This window comes from Triturus cristatus, chromosome 8 (assembly GCF_964204655.1).
Source record: "Triturus cristatus chromosome 8, aTriCri1.1, whole genome shotgun sequence".
NCBI classification, from domain to species: domain Eukaryota; kingdom Metazoa; phylum Chordata; class Amphibia; order Caudata; family Salamandridae; genus Triturus; species Triturus cristatus.
In genome coordinates, this window is record NC_140591.1 from 837,826,005 (window position 1) to 837,851,142 (window position 25,138).

Sequence of the window (25,138 nt, forward strand, 5' to 3'; positions counted from 1 at the left end):
AGGCCCCTCGCAAAATCAACAGTTGATGGAGAGAATGCGTCCATCAATTGTGTGTTCTTTGCTTTCTCGCCCTAAATCCGCCAGGTATGCCGAGACGCGGGTCCTGGGCTCGCTGTGCCACTGGAATCAAGCTATCCTGCCTGAAGAGGGGTGAAACCCCGAAACCGGTCCTAGGATGCTTGTTTCTGGTCCAGGGAGGACCTGGCTTGGCAGTTCGGGCTGGACTGCTCCCATGAGGCACAGAGTCAAGACTGATTTGCATATGGTCAGGTCTAAACTGGGTGGCATGAAGAGCAAAAGAATGATGGATTTAACCCAGATCTCTTCACTGGAGGTGAATGTTTGATTTGTTCTGCATTCCGTCCATCAATTGTGTGTCTTTTGCTTTCTCGCCCTAAGTGTGCCAGGTATGCCCAGACGTGGGTCCTGGGCTCACTGTGCCACTGAAATCAAGCTATCCTGGCTGAAGAGGGGTGAAACCCCGAAACCGGTCTTAGGATGCTTGTTTCTGATCCAGGGAGGACCTGGATTGGCAGTTCGGGCTGGACTGTTCCCATGAGGCACAGGGTCAAGACTGATTTGCATATGGCCAGGTCTAAACTGGGGTGGCATGGTGAGCAAAAAAATTATGGATTTAACCCAGATCTTTTGACTGGGGGTGAATGTTTTGATTTGTTCTGCATTCCGTCCATCAATTGTGTGTCTTTTGCTTTCTCGCCCTAAAGGCCCCTCAGCATACCTAAATTACACCCATCCCTGAACCCTTAGCATCCATTACCACCCATTCTGAACCCTATAACTCTTTCTGCCCTTTAACTCTGCCCAACCCAACTCCTAAAATCCCTCATGACCCCTAAATTCTGCCAAAAACCCCTCTCCACTCCTAGACTCTATCCACCATAGAAACTTGAAAACCCCTTACCAGCCCTAAACTCTGCCCATTCATGAACACTAAAAACGCCTCAACACCCTTACACTTCACCCTTCCCTGAAACCCTAAATATTCTTCACCATCCATAATCTCCACTCATCTGTGAACCGTAAAAAGTGCTCAGCACCCCTAAACTCCTCATTCCTGAGTGCTAAAAAACTCTCACCACTCTTACACTCCATCCATCCCCGATTCCTAAAAACCCTTTTCTACACCTTAACTTCACTGATCACTCGCCTCTAAATCCACTCATTACTCATCCCGGAGCCCAACCACACTTCACTACCCCTAAATCCAATTTTAATATCATTTTGGGCTTCACCTTAAATTGATCTTTCCTTTAAAATCTTTCCTATAATTTTCTATTTTTTTTATTCCCTTAAATTATCTTTCCTTAAAAATGGTTTTCCATGATTTGGTTTTCTCCAACAGGGTTTCTTAGCTTTTGTTTTTCCATACATTTGCATACATCAGTGCTTGAGCTCTTTACCACCCCAGCATCATTGAGTGTAAACCAGGGTTCTTGTCTCCAACTAATGATTCATTGGCAAGTTCTTGATTAATTTTGGGGTGCTTCAATCAATCAAGCAGCAGCACGATGGCCATCCCAGAAAGATGGCCCTATGTCAAGCAGACTTTGTTCACCTGAATGAAAGCTATAGTCTGCTTGACACTGTAATAACTTGTCCTTTAGAGATTGTGGAGTTCTGTAGCACTCAAAGAAAATTCCATAATACATAACAGAATTTTTTTGAGAGAGACATCAGACATAGTAATTGCTGGGGACTTGTTAGTAAAGCTCAGCAGATCTATAACCCGTCTAAGATCCACATCCTCTGATCATTAGCAACTGCTGCCCATTCTTGAAGCCTGGAGTCCTAAGGCCACCCAGCTGTGTGATAATCTCCTTCTGGTCAAAACCGTTCTTTACAGGTTCGGATGATTTTCTACTTTCGTGGTGGCTGCACTGTGGGCCATGTGGCACTCAAGAAGATCTGGACAAATGCACTTGGGCTAGAAACTTTAGTGGCAGTTGAACATTAGGTCACTGTCCCACTAAATAAAGTTTTCGTGAATTTCCCCTCGGAACATCGAACCGGATGATTGGCAAATCCCGATCCTGATAGCATGTACGGCAGCACACTTAAATGTGAATATTCTCGGGAGAACTCCAGTTTGCTTGGTTAGTATGTTAAGAGATTTAAAGTACACACTGACCTAGACCCAGAGAATGCCCCTTTGAGCATTAGGTATTGGCTCTGGAAGATCCTTTCCTGGTGACCACTTAAAATACAAATTAAATCATTTTGTATTTCTCCAGTTGCCCTCCATCTGTGTGTTTATAGGAAATTCCCAGCATTAGAGGCATGCTTAAAATGCTCCGGTTTGGGGCATTAGAGTAGCGGGGATACCATGGGCCCTGGTGCAAGCAGGTCCCTTTGGCTGCTGTTGGGGTAGTGCAATACAGGAGTTATCATGGTTCAATGGGCTGCTCATGGCTCTGGGCCCTGGTGCCACTGCACCTGCTGCACCAACGGTAGCGCCGCACCTGGTTTTGAGGTTATCCAAGTACTGTGGAAACTTCAGAAAAGGTATTGCATTAGGTCTAATGTTGACATGGCCCGAGCCTTCCTAACACAAGAACACATGAAAAATGACAAACTCTCTGCAAACTATTCTGATGGCTTTACATCTTTAATGGTATGTACACCTTTGAAGAAGAAGAGTAGGCAGTTTGTATCCCATGCAGTACGGTGCAACGGGCAATCTGGACCTATGAGAGATGCTGTCAGACATCCCTAACGGGCCAGAACATTGACAGTGTAGTTGCTTGTCCCAGACAAAAACAACACAGCACATAAACAGAAATGATAGTCATAAATATCAACCAGTAACATGCGATTCTTAAATACTCTGGTCATTTAGCATATCAAATTGGCATGGCATAACAACATTGTGCATTTAATCAGCAATAATCGAATACATTTAGTGTTGAACCTCCCAGTGTATTTCTACTGTGCCTTTCTTATCGACTGCCTACTTTACGAGCAACAAATTCACCCCTAAGGCCTGTTTTCTGAAGAAATATCCATAAGAGGTGCCTCATCTCATAACCCTTCCTAGGCCCCACTGAAATCTTACATCTAGATATCAGTGCCTCGCAATGACAGGCATATGTTCGCACTGTGCTGGGTACAAGGCTGGGGAAGATCTCTCACTTATAGTGGTAACCTCACTCATAGATTCACTCTTTACATGGGCTTGGCCTTCTTCATCACTAGGCACAAAATGACCTGTCTCTATTCATCCTTGAATCTGTTCAACTTATAAAACAGGCTTGACAAACCCACTGCTTTCTATCCATCCAACAATACACATTTCCCAAACCCTGGTACCCCATGCAGTTATCACAGCTCCACCGGTATTATCAGCAATCAGTACATAACACCTAAAAAAAGAGGCCTTTAAATTTTGTCTTTTGAAGCTAGCAAGCACCACCTAACAAGTGGAACTATTGCCTCCTATACACCTAGACTCCAGACACATGCTCACCTATATGCCACTTGACGTTATGCCAGAATAGCAACAGGTCAATGTCTATTTACATATTTACATAATTTACAAGCGTCTTTATTTTCTGCTAATTCCTATTATTCAATCAATCAATCAATCATAGCATTTGTAAAGCGCACTACATACCCGTGACCGTCTCAAGGCGCTGGGGGGGGGGGGGGGGGGGGGAACGCTGCTACTGTTCGAAGAGCCAGGTCTTGAGGAGTCTCCTGAAGGTTAGGAGGTCTTCGGTCTGCCGTAGGCGGATGGGGAGGGTGTTCCACATCTTGGTGGCGAGGTGGGAGAATGATCTGCCGCCGGCGGTCACTCTTCGGATGCGAGGGGCGGTGGCGAGGGCGCGGTCATGTCCATTGGTGTGCAGTGTGCATGCTACCCAAATATCTTGAACATAGCCTTCAGAATTTCCTGTAGGAGGACCCGAAACTTCTCCTAACTAAACTGTCCTAACTGGTTATTTTTCATCTTTGTGTTTGTTTGCTCAGGCAGCACCACCAAAGTCTGCCAGGTAAAGTGTGTGTCTGTGATTGATTGTGATAATGTGTTTTTGGGCAATAATTTCCACTCTGTAAAGAACATGGGTGTATTCTATGGTGCTCTAAAATGATGTTCTTATTAGCATGAATGCTACTATTCATAGCACACCATCATTGATTATGTCAACTACAAGATATGCCAAGAATGTGGAGTATGACTTACCTTCCTGAGGCTTATTTTTGGGATACTCCTGTATGACACACTCACATCTGCTGTTCTCCCATATCCAGCCACTGGGACAATGTTTGTTGGCGTGGGGGCACCTGCGTTGTATACAGAAGATCAGTCATATGTTAAAAAGTGATTATTTATTTTCATTACACCAGAAATTATATGATTGTATGTAACTTTGATTAAATCAGTCCTCTATTCTAGAGAAGGTAACCACGGACGTTGGTGCAGTAATTTATGGAAATTGCTAAAAGCTTTTTAGTCCTAGGTAATACACTCCTCTTTCAAACATTATTTAAAAAAGGGTAACATGAAAAAATCTTGGTAGCCCTATTAAGCACTAAATACAACCCAAACCAACCTATCAAGCAAGCTGTCATTCTGAAATTTTTACCCAATTACTTTGACATTGTCCAATTTGTCTTTTTATGCAAAATATCTGAGGTTATCAAGTTTATATGAACTCTGCATATGATGGCGCATGGGTTACACCCCAGCAGGGACACAGTCAATTTATGGAGAATATTACCTACCAGGACCAGGTTTCCATAGGAAAAGCATTTTTTGATGTGCTTATAACTTTGGCGTCGTTTGACGAATCTTTATGAAATTTTCCCCCCATTTTTTTTTTCAGATCAGCTCCTATCTTGAAAGTTTGGGGTGATTCATCAAGGGGGGGGCTAAGAAAAAAGGGGGTTCCAAATTGTGTTTTCTCCATGCAATTTCCACAGGAAATTTTAGACAAGGCTACAGGTCAAACTGCTGAACGGAATTACGCCAAATTTGGCAGGGAGAAAGGTCCTGGTCCAGAAAGCACGCTTTTTTTCAAATGGGGTAAATCCGTTCAGTAGTTTTTGAGAAATATCAAATGTTACAGACATCAATATTTGAGAATTCTGACATCTGATTGGTTGAGGCGTTACGAGCATGATCTTGTGGCTCATTGGCTGCAAACTGTTGAAACTATGAAGTGTTGGCAGCCATTTAGTGATTCAGTCCGTCAGCTCGCATCTCTCCCTCTACAAGCCATCAGGTTCGTAGTTCCACCTCTGCGAAGCAACACTGAAAATATACCGCAGCTCTGTCTGTGCGAGATACCCCCATTCACACTCCCTCTCCCCACATCACCAGCTTGCAGCTATGCCTTTAGAAGCCAGTCCGTTGGCTCGCAGCTCTGCATCTGCGAGCCGTCGGGCCCACAGCTCTACCTCTCTGAGCCAGTCCGTTAGCTCGTAGCTGTGTCTCTGCTAGCAGGCCCGTCGGCCCGTTGCTCTCCCTCTGCGAGTCAGCCCGTCGGCTCGCAGCTCGGGCCCGCAGCTCTACCTCTGCGAGCCAGCCCGTTAGCTCGTAGCTGTGTCTCTGCTAGCAGGCCCGTCGGCCCGTTGCTCTCCCTCTGCAAGTCAGACCACAGCTATCACTCTGCGAGCCAGTACGCTGCTGTGCCTTTGCTAGCCGACAGCCCGTAGCTCTCCCTCTGCGAGCCGAGTCCACGGGCCGCAGCTCTCCCTCTGCGAGCCTGGCTGTGAACTGTTGAAACTAGGAGGTGTTGGCAGCCATTTTGTGATTCAGTCCGTCAGCTCGCATCTCTCCCTCTACAAGACATCGGGCCCGTAGTTCTACCTCTGCGAGGCAACACTGAATATATATTCCACAGCTCTGTCTGTGCGAGATACCCCTTTCACGCTCCCTCTCCCCACATCACCAACTCGCAGCTATGCCTTTAGAAGCCAGTCTGTCGGCTCGCAGCTCTGCGTCTGCGAGCCGTCAGGCCTGCAGCTCTACCTCTGCGAGCCAGCCCGTTAGCTTGTAGCTGTGTCTCTGCTAGCAGGCCTGTCGGCCCGTTGCTCTCCCTCTGCGAGTCAGCCCGTTGGCTCGCAGCTCGGGCCCACAGCTCTACCTCTGCGAGCCAGCCCGTTAGCTTGTAGCTGTGTCTCTTCTAGCAGGCCCATCAGCCTGTTGCTCTCCCTCTGCGATTCAGACCACAGCTCTCCCTCTGCGAGCCAGTACGCTGCTGTGCCTTTGCGAGCCGACGGCCCATAGCTCTCCCTCTGCGAGCCGAGCCCACGGGCCACAGCTCTCCCTCTGCGAGCCTGCCCGACGGCCCACAGGTCTCCCGCTGCTAGCCGGACCGCAGCTGTCACTTTGCGAGCCGATATTGGGAATATAAGGCGGCTATAAAAAGAGCCCTTGTGTTTATTAGTTGGAGCTACATGTAAGTGCGGATGCACAGCTTCAGGTTATTCAGAAACCTCGGTTTCTCTGATCTGTCAAGTGTACTCCATCACTTCTGTAGATATGAGCCATATCAAAACGCATGTTGTTGTTGTAGATCGACCCCATTCTATGGTCTCTGAGGTATGCAGACACAGCTTTGTTGACATTCTTCCTAGATTTTTCAATCTTATGACAAAATTGGTTTTACCATTTCCACTTCTGTCTTTGGCATATATTGGAATATACAAACACAGTTTGAGGTAAAAGCAACATCAATTGTCCAAAGGTGTCCTTCATAAGCATTTCCAAACCTATCCCAGTCAATGTGCCTGTGTTGGAGATGCAAACAGGGTTTAACCAATGGCAGCAATTGGTGCCACTTCAATCCCCTCTCTTCAAACCATTTATTGTCCACATTTTGTAAACCTAGGTCTAAATCAATACGTCTCTGTTCTGCATACCTCTTGCACCAGAAAACATAGCTATGTCCTACGATCCACACTAGCATTTTGAAGGTATGGCTGGAAGATATGGATAGATGTCTGTAGCTCATGCAGTCCGTTCATAGAATAAGAGATATGTTTAAAGAGGGGGGAACTACTTTTTTTTTTCCATACAAAACGTTAACTGATTGGGAGATGAAAAGCATTGTTTCCTAAAAAGTAGGGGGCATATTACGTTTGAGGAAAAGCATCTTTGTCACTGGTTAATAAAAAAGCAGTTTAAACGTTGAGTACATATTATAGGATAAAATAAAAATAGCACTTATATGTTTATTGGCATATTGGCATATTGGTAGGATCTGTACTATATGCGAGAATGTTGCAATCGGTTTCGATGGTATAAAACTGCACAGTATTATGTTGGAAATATTACTTATGCACAGGTTGTGATGTCATTTTTTACACTCTGAGGTACATTTGACTATAAGTGAAGACAGGTGTTATACTGCGAACCCGTTCACAATGTGCACAGATTACATGGACAGTAAATGGACAAAGTAAACGTGCACGTTGAATTGTGTATTTATGCATGGTTTGAATCATTTGATAATACTTTAAGATATAATGTAAACACTGTTTCTGCTTTACAGTTGGGTACAGCGCACAGTGTTAGTAGTTAGTGACTAGATGCTGGTAAAGGGATTATTTATTGCTCGTTCTTACGAAATAAAGGTGGAGAGGGGGGTTTCTTTACAAGAGATATTTTATAAATGCGTAAGGGATAAAAAAGAATTTAAAATTTTCTTAGTAAATTTTCTGTATTGTTTTTTCACACTAGTAAACTAACTGTGATTATAAGTGATGAAAATTGTTAGGGTGTTTCTCTGTGATGAATATACGCAGGCCTGTAAGTGGGCCAGGTCTTACCGGTGCTGAACACTGCTACCCCTTTCAGACACTCGACATTTTTTTCATCCCAATTAAAGCCCTCAGTATACGTATATTAAAGGAACGGTACAATAAAAGTTTAGGAATTACACCTCAGTTTACTCTCCTCATCTCCCACCCCCATTTTGTGCACCCAGCAGTAGTGTTTATAAAAATTAAGTAATAGAGCTTTATCTAGTATGGAAATAGCACTTATACCTTTATTGGCACGTTCGTGGGATCTGTAGTGTAAAGAGAAGATCGTAAGTGGTACAAAAGTGACGTGACATATGTTTGAAAGATTACATGGTTTTAGGAGTAAGGCATAGAGGTAACAAATAAGAAGTATAGTTTTTTAATGTTTAAACAAGTATGTTGTTTTGTTAATCAGGTACAGCGTTGATTTGTGTTGAGAAATAAATTTGGCCGAGAGAAAGAAAATGTCGCACGTTTGGAAATTATCCTTGGTCTGGAAATAGTGGTGAAGGGGGGGGGATATTTATCTGTTATTAATTTAAAGCAGATAACACAAAAACAGTGTGTACAGCTCATTTTTCACACAGAGAGGTATAATTGAATATAAGCCAAGGGAGGTGTTGTACTGCAAGCACGTTTACAATGTGCAGACATTACATGAAGAGCAAATACACAAAGTAAATATGTACCTTCCTTTGTATAAGTACGCATGGTTTGAATAATTTGATGATACTTTTAGATATAATGTATAATGCCTGGTGATGCGGGGCAAGAGAGGGTGAAGGAGGTATTTTTGAGAGAGACAGCTGTGGTATATTCTCAGTATTAGTTTGCAGAGGGATAGCTGCGGGCTGGTTATGTGTTGTGTTGCAGAGGTAGAGCTGTGGGACCCACGGTTTGCAGAGGGAGAGCTGCGAGACATTGTCTTGCATAGGGATAGCTGCGGGCTGTTGATGCGGGGTGAGGAAGGGTGAAGGGGGTATCTCGTAGAGGGAGAACTGCGGTATATTCGCAGTGTTGTTTAGTAGAGGTAGAGCTACGGACTCGACGGCTTGTACAGATAAACCTGCGAGCTGACCGGTGGTTTGCAGAGGGAGAGTTGCGAGCCGGCGGACTGGCTCATAGAGGAAGAGCTGCACACCGACTGGCTGGCTCGTAGAGGGAAAGCTGCTGCCCATCGACTCGCAGAGGGAGAGCTGCGGGCCGGCTCGCAGAGGAACAGCTGCGGGCTGACTGGTATAGGGAGAGGTGCAGGCCGTCGGCTTGCAAAGGGATAGCTGCGGGACGGTGATGTGGGGAGAGGGAGCGTGAAGGGGGTATCTCGCAGAGAGAGAGCTGCGGTATATTTCCAGTGTTGGCTTGCAGAGGTACAACTGTGGGCCCGACGGCTCACAGAGAGGGCTACCTCTGCAAGCCAACACTGGAAATATACCGCAGCTCTCCCTTTGCCAGATACCCCCTTCACCCTCCTTCGCCCCACATCACCGGCCGGCAGCAGCCCGCAGCTGTTCCTCTGCGAGCCGGCCCACAGCTCTCCTTCTGCGAATTGGCACGTAGCTGTTCCTCTGCAAGCCAACGGCTCGCAGTTCTCCCTCTAGAAGCCGTTGGGCCCGCAGTTCTACCTCTGCAAGCCAACACTGGAAATATACCGCAGGTCTGTCTCTGCGAGATACTCCCTTCACCCTCCCTCACCCCACATCACCGGTCGCAGGTATCCTTTTGTAAGCCGACAGCCCGCAGCTCTCCCTATGCGAGTCAGCCTGTATCTGTCCCTCTGCAAACCGGCCCTCAGCTCTCCCTCTGCGAGCCAGCACGCAGCTGTCCCAATAGGAGCCGACAGCCCGCAGCTCTCTCTCTACGAGCCAGCCCATGGGGGGGGGTCTCACTCCCCCTGTGTGCTATTTTTATACTAGATAAAGCTCTGTTTGTTTATTTTTATAAACAGTACTCTCAGAGGCACAAAGTGTTGGTTACAGTACTAAAGGACACGTAAATTTAAATTAACGTAATTACGAGGTTTTCTGCTGGTGTTAAAGCTCCGTACACGACTGGGCTGGCACATTACCAAAATGGGAATGACACCTTACTTAATCTCTCCCCCCTCTCCATCCCCATGTCGGTCGTTTTTGTTGCTCTCTAACAGTTGATCTGTTTTTGGTTATGTACATCCACAATGAAATGTAAGCCTGTACCATATCTTTGTTAATACGGTGCAGTGTTATCCTTGCTAAGTTGCCGATAGAAGTGTTAAGCTAAGAAGGGTAACGTTTACATGTGCCATTTAGTTGAGAATATCACTCTAAGTATACAGATAACAATTTTTCAAAATAGTATCTACAAAGTTATCTGTAGTGGGTTGCAGAGGAAGTGCTGTGGGACGGTGGAGTGCGTGGGAGGGTGGGGTGGGGCGGGGAGGGGAAAAGTAGGAGGTAGTGGAGTCACATATAAAATGGGAAGGTGAGTCTAAATAATTAAATAAATATGTGCTGTATGTCCGGTGACACTACCTGCAACCCTACTGTTCCCTTATTCCGCTCCACTACCATGCAGCATTCTCTATGCAAGCCGCCAGGGGATCTTACCTAATTGTATGTGATTATTTGAACATATTGAACAGATATAACAAACAATTGAAACCTTTTTTTCTTTCTCAGAAAATTCTTTTGTTTGGATTAAAAATTGAAAATGCCTAGCAGAACTGAAAAAAAAGGAAAGACAAAAAGGCAATCTACTTATAGAAAAGTCAAAAATGTGGATTATAAGTAAATAAGAGTACTACAAAAAGACTTTCTTCTGGTAAAAACACTAGAATTTGTTTTTTTAAGTACTATGAACGTTTAATGAAAATAACATCACACAAAGGAAAAAGAAGAATTTTTCAAGTAAGGAGAAGCAGACTTCGACTTCAAATTGCAAGAACAAAAATCATGATAAGGAAAGAGTATTTGTTACCTGTAGACAAAAACAATTTCAAGAAATTCGTCAAAGACTTTTTCAAAATAGAGTAATTCATAAATGAAAGGATGCCGCAAATATAAAAAGAAAGTGCTGCAATTGAAGCAGAAAAAGCGTATTGAAAGCATCGTGGATACTGCTTTTAAATTAAAACTAAAAATATTAATTTTGATTTCGAAGAGGATGAAACAGTTGGATAAAACAATGAAGATTCTGAAAGACAAAAGTAAAAAAATAAGACTTGTGAACAGAAGCAACTTTTGTAAAATCTTCAGTGGAAAAAGGAAACATATGTCTACTAGTGAACCTTTTTTTGATGAAGAGAGTTACTTGCAAGAAAAAAGTTTACCATTTGCTGTTGATTCTGGAGGTCGTTGCTACGAAGTTCAGAATGCTTTTCCTGTCCCAAAAGAGGAAATGGTTGGTATTAGTGCAGAACAGTTAATAGCTGAAGAAGTGCAAGGGAAACTCACACAAGCTCCTGTGTATAAGTGGGGTTGTAGCAGTATTTGTAGTATTCAACAGGAATCTATTGATATAATGCAAAATTTGCTACGAGAACATGCACAGAAAAGTGTTAAACAGAAGATTAGGTTGTTACAAGGACTAGATCCATGTAATGTAAGAAAATATACTGAGAAACATGGGCATTCTCTGGCTTGTCTTTCAAGAAAAGATTGCAAAAGTGTTTTTCTTCACTTGAGGATGTTAGCAGTACACCATTCAGAAATGCGGAAGTTTGTAAGGAAAGTGTACTATGTAAAAGGTCCTGCATTATGTTTAAGTGAACTGAATACAGCTCTTTTACACTGTTCTTTATCAGCTGTACAAAAAAGTGTGATGATATTGAGTTGCGATATTTTGGTTCAGAAGAGCAGTGCATAGAAAGTGAAAGTTTGACAATTACAGATGTTGAAGAAGAAGGGAAAGTGATTAGGATTGATCAGTTTGAAGAAGAAATTGGAAAGTTTAACATAGTGTGCTCTGAAATTCCAAACTATGTTTGTGTTTGATATCGACGTACTAATTATAAAACTCAAACTAGAAATGTTGATTTGTATTTGAAATCTGAAAAGAAGAATAATGGTAAATGGAAGGAATTTGCAACTTACTTGTTAGTGGAAGATCAATTTGAGTTAGGTAGTGATCAACATGTTTGTAAATATTGTTATAACAAATTAGAAGAGAACAAAATGCCCGCTAGAGCAGTACATAATAAGTTAGAATTAGTAGCTATTCCGGAGGAACTGGCAGATTTGAATACATATGAGTCAGTTCTAATTTAATCTGTTCATCCATTTCAAACTATAATTCGCATGGAGCCTAAAGCAGGTAAACTGACACCAAAAGACTTACAAAGAGGGCTGAAAGGAAGAGTGGTGTACTTACCTTTGGATTTTAAGAAAAATAATGAAATTGTTGGTGGAGAGAAAGAGGAAAATGAAGCAATAGTCATTCTAGTAAAAGGAGTACCAACAAAGAGTCGGAAAATATGGCAAGAATTTGTGGATGTTAATAAACTTCAAAAGGCTACGTTATATCTTGTGGAAAACAATATTTATTTTAAAAGTGTAAATGTGGAAGAACAGGTAATAAGTTTGGAAGATGAATCTGAAATTTTAAGTGGTCAAATAGAGAAAGTGGACAAGTCAAGGAGTGAAGAGATTTATGAACATTACAAAATATGTCCTCTACATTCAAAAGAAGTAATAGGAAACAGCATTGAGTTATTTCAAATGAAAAAAGCAAAGGGAACTCCAATGAGTGTATGGGAGAAAAGCTTGGAAGCGCGTTGTTTTTCACAGCTGTTTCCTACTGGAGAAGGTGGACGATATGATGACCGACCTGTATGGATTCCAGCTTCAGAATATCGCTCAACAAGATTATGCTCTGAAGATCGTAGATTTCTACAGTGTATTCCATGTATATTTCACCTTTTGTTTGAAAGTGATCCTTCTTCTCTGTCCTATGCAGTGAACCACATACTTAAAACTGGAGTTCATCAATCACTTTTTTCAGCGAAATAATTTCTGGAGAAAGTTCAACAAACAGATGAAAATTTAGAAGCACAGTTAATTAATTTGATGGCATGTCAACAAGGAACAAATGAGTATTGGTATCGTCGTCATGGAGAACTGAAGTGTATGTTACGGAACTTAGGTACACCAACATGGTTTCTGACACTTAGCTGTGCGGAGTATGCATGGGAAGATTTGCTTGAATTTCTACGAGACGCAAATTCAAATATAAAAAATGTTGAAGTGAAGACACCTGGAGAACTGTGTTCTTTGGATCCTGTAAATGTGTGCAGATATTTTAATCATAGGGTTCAAGCTATGATGTCTTTTATCTGCAATAAAAAGAATCCACCTCTTGGAGAAGTTACCGATTTCTTTTGGAGAAAGGAGTACCAAGCGAGAGGTACTCCTCATATACATATGCTATTATGGATCAAGGATGCACCTAAATTTGGAACTGATTCAGATGAAATAGTATTGTCTTTCATTGAACAGTATGTGACATGTGAGATTCCAAGAGAAGGAGGAGATAGAAGCTTGAGACAGCAAGTTTTACGTTTCCAAAGTCACCGTTGTGGAAAGTACTGCCGACAAAAATACAAGTCTAAAGGAAAATGTTATACCAAGTGTTGGTTTGGATTTCCACGTCCAGTAATTTCTAAAGGAAGAGTAAATTAATTTTCTTCATCTGTAAGGCACACAATAACTCGCAAATCTCCAAAGAATACCTATAACTTAAAAAGAACAGAACTGTCAAAGTATATTAATGACTACAATTCAGTTATTTTGAAAATGTGGAATGCAAACATGGACATCCAGTATGTTGCAGATAACTAAATTGCTGCTGCACACTATGTTACATCATATAAAACGAAATCACGAAAAACCGAGATGAAACAAATGTGGGAAGAAATTGCACAAGAGAAGTCTTAGCAAAAAATTGTACAGCTTTACTTTGAAAATGCTTTCCCACCAAGAAATTGGATCCTATGAATGTTCAGACTGCTTGTGCTCTTCAAGTTTATATTCAAAATCACGAGGAATTATTTGGGTAAGTTTAGGTCTTGCCTGCACACGAAATAGAGTATTGAAATCATTAGAAGAAATTGAATACTTAGCAGCAAATGAACCAGACAGTGCAGAAATTCTTAAAACGAATATGTTGGATACATAGTATCCGAAAAGGAGTCGACATCTAGAACAGCTATGTCTGTATGAAGTACTTCAACATTACAGCTTCAAAAGAAATGTTAAACAGAATTTAAAAGAAGGAAAATATGCAGTAGTTGGATGTCATGGATGTTCAGTAAAATATACAAAAGGTAACCTTATTAACCACAAGAAACTCAGTTGTGAAACTCCAGATAAGCGAGAATTTTACTATTTAGCACTTCTCCAACTCTTCAAACCATGGCGTAGCTAAAGTGAATTACTTGGTGATTTCGACTGCTTCGAAGATACTTTTAATGCATGTAAAGATAGCATTGCATGAACAATTTTCCGTACATATTTAAAAATGTTGAATGATGAAGTTGAATAGGAAAAGACTATTACAGCTGAAATAGTTAATGAAAGTTCTCAAGATAGTCAAAGTTCTGGTCCAGGTAGTCAAGATCCACTTGGACAACCAAGAGTGGAAAATGAAGCAGCGATTGCAATGCATGAAGTCGAAAATGCAATGCAACAAGCACAAGAGGAGAATATTACACTGAAGAACAAGTAAATATTGAACAGAAAGAAATATATGTAAAAGTGAGAGAACAGAACATGGTTTGTTGCATGAAAAAAAGAATGGGTATTTTCATCATTTAAACCTATTCTGATGTACATCAGTGTTGAAGCTGGAACGGGTAAAAGTTTTTTAATTAAAGTTTTGACCAGTTATCTTCAAAAAACTACTGGTTCACATTTATCTTGTGTGGTAACAGCTCCAACTGGATTAGCTGCGCACAATGTTAAAGGAATTACTTTGCATAGATTACTGATTTTACCAGTTGAGCATGATAATAAATTAGAATATCAGAAGTTGTCTGGAGAAGCTTCTTATGAAGTGTCAAGAGTGCTGAAGAAAATGAAACTTTTAATTATTGATGAGGTGAGCATGGTCTCAAACTTAATGCTTGCTTTTGTACATTTAAGAATGCAACAGGTACAGACTATCTGAATATGTGGACATCTTTTTGGCCTCTTATATCCAGGATTCAAAACATATTTTGAGTCTTTTGACTGACGTACAGACGCTACGTCACTGCGTAACGGCCGTAGTGGTGTAGCGGTGGAGACAGAGGAGACGAGCTCGATCTAAAAAATTACCATGCACGGAGAGGAGCCCGCTATGACTGCCGCGATGCCGGAATGATGTTACTGCTAGTGGTCCCCATTGTCCGAGGTCTTCATCGACCGGCAGCGACGGCAGCAGCGGTGGTGTTCGCGCTCGTAGCCCCCCCGCTCAAGCGTCAAGCCTGCGGAAGCACTGGAAGCGCTGGAAGGCGGAGCCTAGGCAGAGGAGCCCGGAGTTGGGTCAGCCGAGTGAGACGGAGCGGAATCGTGTGCGGAGTCGGCTCTTGCTGGGAGTCGAGCGCTGCTAGCGGTCCGGATATCTCTTACTGGCCTGCTCATAGGCGAAGAGGGGAAATGGCTCCGAAAACAGCGGCGGGATCAAAGGCTGCGACCCAAAGGAGGAAAGGGACTAGGGAGGATGGTGGCGGCGGAGGTAACAGCAGTGCTGAGATCGAGGGAAAAGAAGCTCCTTCGGAGAGAGGAAGAAAACAGCAACAGAGCATGATTAAGGTCCGGCCACCACCTACCTCCATCGCAGACATCTTCCCAAAAGCCGGTAAGGAGATGGGGAAGGAGAAAGAGAAAGAGGTGGCAGAGCAGGAGGAGGGTAGCACCTTACAGTTGAACGGAGGTGTAATTGGGGGCTTGGAAACTGGACTCAATACAAAGGTATCACCCCCTACCGCAAATCGGGATGAGGATATAGTGTTGATCACCGACCCAGCCCTGGAAATTAAAACTGGGCAGGAAGAGAGCTTCGTACAGAAAGAAGTCGATAAAACTGGCCCTGAAGCTATCTCTGTAGGTGCAATGGTATCTGCATTGCCTCAAGTAGAAGACGTATCGGGCATGAGCATGAGCTCCTGTAGAGCTGAGTTTGATCCTGACCGGGGGGGCGTATGCAGTGAGAAAGAGAAGGCTCCCAGTGAGTGTTTCTTTTCAACCTCTGAAGGGGCTGGGTGCTCTGAGGATGACGAAGGTAGTATAAGCTTGGAATCTGAGGCCGACTCAGGAAGCAACCTGGAATCAGATGTCCCTGTAACGGCGGTCAGGCCTCCTTTGGCGACAAGAACTTTGACGCAGAGCCGTGACACTAGATATGATCTATCCTATGCTCTACCTCCCCAGGGGAGCCCAGGAGAAGAAAACACTAACCGGATACTCCTAGAGACAATCCATCAAGAAATTATAGCGCACAGAGAAGAGACTCGCCAGGACAATAGAAAAGCCCAGGCAGCAATAAGAAAGATGCAGGGTGTTGTGAGGAAACTTTCTAAGGCTTGCGCTAACACGGGGGACAGAGTATCAAATCTGGAAGAGAGGCTGGTAACAACAGAAGCGGAGGCCGCTGAAGCAATTTGCAAGGTTGATGCCCATTGTGCCCAGGTGGTTGATCTCCAATGGAAGACTGAGGAGTTAGAAAATAGGCTCCGTAGAAATAATCTGAGGGTCCTAGGGATTCCTGAGGGGGCCAAGGGATTGGATATAAAGGCCTATATCATCAAGCTCTTCGAGCAGGCGTTCCCGGAACTTTCTAGCTGGAACTGGGCCACCGAGATCCAGCGGGTTCACCGTACTCCCTTTAAAATCCGAAAGAATGCGAGGGAAGGAGACAAACCCAGAGCGGTACTGGTGTTTTTCGGCAACTTTATTTTAAGGCAGGCTATCGCTGAAAAAGCGAGGCCGGATGCTAAGAGAGCTGGAGAAGGAATCTCGTTTTTCGTCCGCCCAGACTATTGTCACTCGACGGTCGAGCGAAGGTGGAGATTAAGGGAGATGATTAAACCATTCCGGGACAAGAAAATGCAGGCCTTCTTGATAAACCCGGCACAGTTAAAAGTAATCAATGACGGCAAGACTCTCTACTTTAGCTCAGAAATTAAAGCTAAGGAGTATCTGGACTCTGTTGGTAATTAGACTTTAGACTATAAGTTACTCTTTGGGCTAGGGTGTAAAAAAGTATCTGCGCCTTTCCTCTCCGGGAGCAAGGTAGTTGGAATGTAATTGGAATATAATTTGCAAAGTTAAGAATGGATTTCTTTCTTCTTTCTTTTCATTGTTCCTTTTTTCTTTATTTTTCTCATACTTGTTGTATATATATATTCTTTTGATTTAAGGGCTCTAGTAGGCACTAGCTTTTCTCCTGCTGTCTCCATCGCAGGCACCGCTGCCCATCATGTGCACAGACTAGGTCTGAGCGCTTCGCAGACGGTGGTAGGTAGGGGCTGGATGGGGGGGGGAAATAGTCAGGGGTTGGAAGGGGAGGGCTGGGGAGGGGGTTGGGGATTAGGAAAAGGGGGAAAAATTTGCAGTTTGGTACACTATGGGTCTAATAGGTGGGGTAAGGTTTTAGGGGTTAATCATCAGTTGAAGCGTCAGGTAGTTTTAGCCGTTCAAGTAGACTCTCATGATGGCGAACATTAGGATATGTTCAGTTAATATTGGTGGGTTGAACGATTGGAGGAAACGTCAAAATTTAGCCCATTTCCTTAAGTTTAACAGATTGGATGTTTTGTGTTTGCAAGAAACGCACCTCCCATGGGCCAAAAGGAATCTCATGTCTGTGAGAGGTTATCAGCTAGTGGCTTGCACAACGCAATCATCTACTATTAGGGGGGTCGCAGTTTTGGTTAGAGCTTCTTTGGGAGGAGTTAGACGGATTAAAGTGGATGGAAATGGGAGATGGGTTCTAGCTGAGCTGGAAAAGGGCTTTACAATCTGTGTAGTCTATGGATCAAACAACGATGACCCAGAGATTTACGACTTTTTGGAAATAGAGTTAGCTACTTGGTTAACCCCCATAATATTTTGTGGGGACCTCAATATTTCAGCAGAATGGGGTCCGAATGTAGCTTATTTAGGGCGAAAGCCCAAAGTTTTTAGGGCAGTCTCATCTCTAATTAGGTCACATGGGCTACTAGATGTTTGGGGGATAAAGGAACCTAAAGATCCAGGGTACACATATTTTTCAAATCCCCACCAGAGGTATATCAAGTTGGATTATTTCTTAATATCAGATTCTGAAATAAGTAGGGTAACAATTTCTAAATCCCCAAAGATATTATCGGATCACAATCCTTTGGTTTTAACCTATAACTTGGACGGGTTAGAAAGGGCACGAACTAGGTGGACACTGGAAAGGAGATTACTATTAGACGAAAGATTTGTAGAACATGTCAGGAAATGGGTCGAGGAATTCTTCTCAGTCAACAGATATAGTGCCTCACGCAATTGCGTATGGGAGGCATTCAAGGCCGCCTTAAGAGGCGAATTAATAAGCTGTGCGGCAAGATTGAGAAGGGAAGACAGGAGTGAGATAGAAAGATTAATGAGGGAACTCGCAATAGCCGAGGTTCAACATACTACTGATATAGTACAAGGCAGAGACAGCTCGGAGAGTCAAAGGAAATTAGTAGCAGCCAAAGCAGATATACAGAAGGCCGTTACATTCAAGGCGACAAGTGAATTCCAAACTACTAGGACTCAACGTTACGAAACCGGCGAGCAAGCCGGTAGGATATTGGCACTACAAATCAAACAGGAAAGAGTTAAAAATAATATTATTAAGATAGAAGATAGTGGGAAAGAGTATACGGAAGCCAAAGACATCCTCCAGGTGTTTAAGAATTTTTATCAAGCCCTCTATACGGAGGAAAATGTTAGAGGCCGACGAGGCCATGAGTATATAGATATCGGCCCTCGTCTTGACAATATTGCCAGGGAGGAATTGGAGGACGATATTAGCGAGAGTGAACTAGTAATTGCCTTGCAGGAGCTTCCCACAGGCAAAGCAGCGGGCCCTGACGGGATCCCGCTGGAGGTATATAAATGCTTTGCTTCTGTGATTACCCCGTATCTGCTTGATTTATTTAATGGTATAGTTTATACAGGGGTGGTCCCAGATTCTTGGAAGGAAACTAATATAGTGGTGTTCCACAAGAAAGGGAAACCCAAGGAAAAACCTGGATCCTATCGTCCCATCTCGTTAATAAACGCAGACACCAAACTCTACTCTAAAATTCTGGCTAAAAGGTTGGGCAGGGTCATAGGCGATCTCGTCTCCCCCTGGCAACACGGGTTTGTACCTGGACGGGGCACCACGGATCACATCAGGAGGGCCATAACACTGTTTGATGCCCAGTCCACGGTGGGAGACGGGATGGCCTTGATCCTGCTCGACGCAGAGAAGGCTTTCGATAGAGTGGTCTGGGACTTTCTTTGGGGGATTTTGGCAGGAAGGGGATTTGGTGAGAAACTTATAAGAGCATTAAGGGCAATGTATATCAACCCAGTCGCCAGAGTGGTGGTTATGGGCGAGAGATCTGATTTGATAACAATAAACCGTGGTACACGTCAAGGCTGTCCTTGTTCCCCAATCCTCTTTGCGTTATATATCGACCCGTTTATCCAAAAGATCCTAGGCTGTCCGGGAATTAGTCCAGTGATATGTGAGGGATTCGAAACTAAGGTTATGGCATATGCGGATGACCTGGCGGTGACCACAGTTGACCCGCATCAGGCACTTCCTGAGCTGATACAAATGGCAAAGGATTTCGGTGAAGATTCAGGATACTTATTGAATGAATCCAAAACACAAATAATCTGTACTGAAAACATCAGCAAAATTGATGAAAGATTTGTTGACTCAGCGACATACTTGGGGGTCAGAATTAATGCGGCAACAGCGAAAACTGTCGCTGAGAATTTTGGATCATTGAGCAAATCCATAGAAACAGATCTAAAAAGAATTGATGTTTTGCACCTTTCATTGATAGGAAGGGTCAACGTACTAAAAATGACTATGTTCCCCAAAGTTCTTTATTTATTTCGTGCCATACCCCTCTTAATAGATGAAACAGTAATCAAAGGCCTGGAATCAATCTTTATAAAGTTTGTTTGGCAATATGGGCGAGTCAGGCGTTCTACTAATTTATTGTCTCTCCCCAGGGATAGGGGGGGTCTGGCATTACCGAATCTGAGGCTTTACCATTGGTCATGTTTGCTGGTACATATGTCTATCCTCTTTCAGACTGTGGCTAAACCCACCCAGGGGTATCTCGTTACTCAGATGCCTCCCTCAATATTCAAATTATTAATTGGCCGTAAAGCGGTAGGTTTACTTATGCGGGAAGTAGATCGAAGATATTATAGAAAGGCTCGCTTTAAGGTATTGGAAGGGGCATGGGGGGTCTGGAGGGCAGTGTCAAAGTTTTTTGGAATCCCTAAAGTAAATCGATATCTTCACCTCCATAATTCTAGGATATTCCCTCAGATGGCAGATGATAGAAATCTGCAGGTATGGGGAAACTTAGGAATTAGGACGGTTAGTGATTTAATGAGTGGGGAGGAGATCTTGGATTTTGAGGCACTACAATACAGCGTCGGCATCTCTCGAAAACACTGGCTACAGTATATAAGGTTGACAAGCTGGCTGAAGGCCGTAAGACCTAGGACTTTACTGGTAGACGAATTCCCCATTATGGACCAGCTGGTTAAGGGGAGCGAGAAGATTAAGGCTTTCTATACACTATTTATCGGCTCAATACAAGATGATTTGGAAAAAACAGAATCCTCTTTGGCTATGAAACTGGGGAATCCGGACGTAGATTTAGATCATGCCCTTCTCTTACAAAAGAAAGTATTCCGCTCCTCTAATCTGAAGGCGCAGCACTATAAAACCTTGTTCAATTTATACCATACGCCTGCGAAACTATACTCTTGGGGGATAAGGGAAGATGATTGCTGTCCCAGATGCAAGACAGGCCAGGCAGATCTGCTCCATATGTTTTATGATTGTAAGTCCTTGGAGGGAATACAGAGGGAAATAGAAAAATTCTGGGAGGGGCTGTTAGGCCAAAAAATCCTATTGTCACCCACCCTTATGATATTAGGCACTGATAATAGGTTAAATCTGGGGAAAACGGAGGAGGCCCTGGTATTTATCTCCGTTGCAGCACTTAGGATATTAATTTCTGCAGGTTGGAAAGACACTGTTGCTCCTTCTTTTCAAATGTGGCTCACTAGACTACTTGGCCTACATAATATAGAGATCTTGTTGTATGCTCAGAAAGGGAAAAAAATCGGTGATTTTGGGAAAGGTATATGGGCTCCCATTACAAGGTGGAGGAAGGCAAGATTAAGAGAATAAGAGAGGAGGAGAGCAGGTGATAGTGAATAGAAAGAAGGAATTTAATTTTTTTGCTGATCCTGAGGGGGCAAAGGACTTTTGAAGATGATGCTACAACTGGAAGTTCAAAATTTGTGTACTGATTTTTTTGATTTATTATGATGTCATTATGTACCTACTGCAAATAAAAAAATATTAAAAAAAAAAAAGAGATAGATGTGGCTTTGCATTCCCTGTTAGGGAGTTTGGGATGAGAAAAATGTTTAACCTTTGACTTTGGTCGCTGTGTTTTTTTCTTTTCTTTTGCACAGTTTTACAGGGGGTGTGTTTGACACAACACACGTGTCTTCCCCCCCTTTCTCCAGACTATTTGAAATAACTCCTGTGAGTATACCCGTTGGTTTATACATTTGGGTGTTTGGTCTTGTTACTTACTGTTCTGGCTACTGGTTATTCATTATGGCCCATGTTCCCCCTTCTGTGTGTTTCTCCACTTTATCCTGTATTCCTTAGGTGGAATTCCCTCTCGTAATAAGGATTGCGGTATGCTACATACCCTATATGGGTTTTATTGCAGTGGCGTGACTCTGTCCTGGTACCTCAAAATACTAGAGGTGAGGTGTGATTAATTGCTGAATGATGTTATTGGTGGAGTAGTTTTCAATCTGATGAGAGCTTTTGTTTGGCAACATACAGCTTTAATATTGTTATTTTCACTTTGATTGGATGTGTTGTGTTACATTACATTGTTTTTTTCTATTTATTCTAGCTTTGTACTTCAGAGATTTGCGCTTGACAGATATTCACTTTTCGTGTTTGATTGAGATTCCCGCTCGTGATTGAGCTTTGTCCCCTAGATTTCTATGTTGGATTAAATCTACAGGTACTGAATGGACCCGTTTATGCTCCTACTTCTCTCATTTCTCATCTGATCTACGTCATGGTGGTGCAATTATTGTTTTCCTGATTGCGCGGTGGCTTTGGATTGCTGTTTCACTTCGGGTGTTTCTTTGGGAATATTTATTTCTTTCCCTTTTGGGTTTTTCCAAATTTTGGTGTGTTATACTGGTGTTGATTTTCACGTGGTGAATAGATGTGATGACACTGTGATTTTCCTTCCGCTACGATGTTTGTATAAAGGTTGCTCCTTTTAAAGTCTCGTAATATGATGAACGTATTAGTATGAGTATGAGCTTGTCCTTGATCACGATTATGTCCTTGCTTGGTCTTCTCCTTTTGTGAGGGTTGTTCATTAGATTGGGGTTTTGGTGCTGGTCTATGTATACATTTTTGTGTCCAATGACTTTGATTTTAGTCGTGATTTTGTATCTTTCCAGCCCTGAAGATTCAGAGACTCTTTTTCTCTGATGAAACATGTGTCGGCTGGCCGCTTATGCACAACATATTAAAGAAGAATTGATACCTGCGTTGGATTCATCTTGCTTTTTGTCTCCTAATGTGAATTTACCATATGTAATGTGAATTGTGTGCACTGTTTTGCGGTATTTCCGATTGAGTGTTAGGGTTTTCCTGCACTAATTTAGTGGTTTCAGGGTTTTCCCTTACAGTTTGCACCTTACTTATACACTTTGTGCAATTGATATCTATACGTTTATCCTTTGAGCGCCATTTCTTCCTGCATCCTTAAACCCGTCCCGTTTGACTGATTAAAAACAGATTACGAGGTTCTCTTTGGAGGAAAACATTTAATTGTATTTGGAGATCTGCTACAACTAACTCCTGTAAAAGGAAAACCAGTTTTTAAAAGTCTTCTACATGAAGACACTAGGAAATATTTGGGAACTATTGGAAATGTGAATCTCTGGTTACATTTTGAATATAAAGAACTCCCTCAGAATGAGACAAGCAAGTGATGAAGATTATGGAAATATTCTGAAAGATGTAAGAATTGGTGTTCTAAGCAAAAATGGTAAACAAGCTTTACAAAGTTGTCTACTAAAGAACTTGTTTACAACTGAAAACACACCAGCAGCAGTAATGTACAAGAAAATTGCAGAAAAAAAGTCTATAGTTTGCTTAATGCCTACAGTGGAAGAGTGTAATACATTTAATCAAGAGCTTCTGAAATTGGAAAATCAAGTAATAGTTCACATTGAAGCTATTGATAAAATTGAGCATCAAGGAATAACAATTCTTCTTTCAAAGAAGCTACAGACTAAATTGGATTCTTTGGAAAAGTCTGTATCAAAAACTGCTGACTAAGAAAAAAACGTAGATGTATGTATAAACTGTCGGGTAATTTTGAGGTGTTATTTGAATGTACAAGAAGGTTTAGTGAATGGAGCAATGGGGATAGATGTTGAATTTGTAAAATATCAAAACAGAAATGCAATTGAATTCTTGAAAATTAAATTTAATCAGATTACAGAGGTAAGACAGATTGCGCGTTGTGCTGTACGTTTTTTGCTGGTAAAAGACTTGTATGTTCGTAGAAAACAGTTTCCTTTCTGTTTAGCATATGCAATAACCATTCATAAATCTCAAGGTTTAAGTGTAGATAATGCTTTAGTAAATGTTGGAAGAACTGTCTTTAAAGAGTGAATGGCATATGTTGCATTATGTCAAGTTAGAACATTGTCTTGTTTGTATCTAATTGATTTTGATGAAAACAACGTTAGTGCTGATGTAAATTGTGTAAGAGAATATAATCATTTAAGAAGGCTTTATGCACTATGCACCAACTTTAGGTGAATATCCTATTTATGAAAACCTGTTGTGTGTTCAAAAAGTAAACCTGTTGATGAATCAAGTGTGGTTGAAAAGCAGAAAAAAAATCAAGAGAAAAGAAAAGATGTAAAGAAACAGAAAATACAAACAAGTGATCATGTTGTGGGATACCAATTAGAAAATGCGTCCGGTGTCAACTGCTATGGTAATGTTATTCTAAATGTTATATTTTATCTAGAAGATGTTTATGATGAAATTACGGAAAGTCAGGAAAAAAGATTATGTTCTGCACTTTATACTTTATTTCAATAATTGAGAAATGACAGAAGTAAGATCCATACTGCTTCTGGTATTCGCCAACTCTTGGATACATGTACTAGATCTTTAATGTACAGTGCTAATATACAACAAGATGCACAAGAATTTCTAATGGTTGTGCTTGGAGTATTAGAAGATGAAGGAATCCAGATTGAGAGTTTATTTGGAATCAGTTATAAATGGGATCATAAATGTGAACAGTGTTCATTAACTTCAAGCACTATAGTTGACAGAGAACGATTTCTATATTTAACAATACCTGACTGCAAATCTGTACCATTTACGAAATTAGTAAAAGAAGCAAATCATGATATGAAATATTCTCGTTGTCAATCAGAAATGTTATCTACATTATGCCTAAAAAGATATGGAAAATATGTCATTTTAATGCTACAACGCTGTAGACCAAATGGAAGAAAAGTGGAGACGAAAATTAAAAATGTTGTTGCTAGTCAAGTATCTATTTCTGGAAGAACTTTCGCAACAGTGGCTATTGCTTTCCATGCTGGAGCTACTACCACATGTGGACATTATACTATATATTTAAAATGCAATAATGGCTGGAGTCACTGCAACAATACACAATTGGAAATAAAACCGAGATTGCCTTATGAATTACCGAACTTGTACTTGATATTTCTGAAACAAAAATGTTAGATACATTATTTGGCCTAGGTGGAAAATGTATGCATGCTTTAAGGAATTCATACTGGATGATTTCAAACAAAATTTTCGACACATTATTCGGCCTAGTGGGAAAATGTGAACAGAAACTACAGAGTAAAGGTAAGCTTTAAAAATTGGAAATAGTATTGGATGTGTTATTAGAGTTGATTTCGTATTATACTTGCAAGAATTAGCCATTGTTTTTTTTAACAATCTAGTTGATTGTTTTTTCCCCTGCTGTTTATGATGATACTACACTAACATCAATGTGAATAGTGAAGTTAAGTAGAATCTGATAACAGCAAAAAAAGGGAGC

General features: G+C 41.9%; 1 protein-coding gene across 2 annotated transcripts in view; it reads right to left on the minus strand.

Moving 5' to 3' along the window:
* Nucleotides 1-25,138, minus strand: part of VEGFD (vascular endothelial growth factor D) — a 391,659-nt gene that overhangs the window by 58,345 nt on the left and 308,176 nt on the right. For both annotated transcript variants that reach the window (XM_085622323.1, XM_085622322.1), the window contains exon 5: nucleotides 4,202-4,302. In XM_085622323.1, coding sequence (XP_085478449.1) covers nucleotides 4,202-4,302 — 101 coding nt within the window. The remainder of the gene's footprint in view (nucleotides 1-4,201; nucleotides 4,303-25,138) is intronic.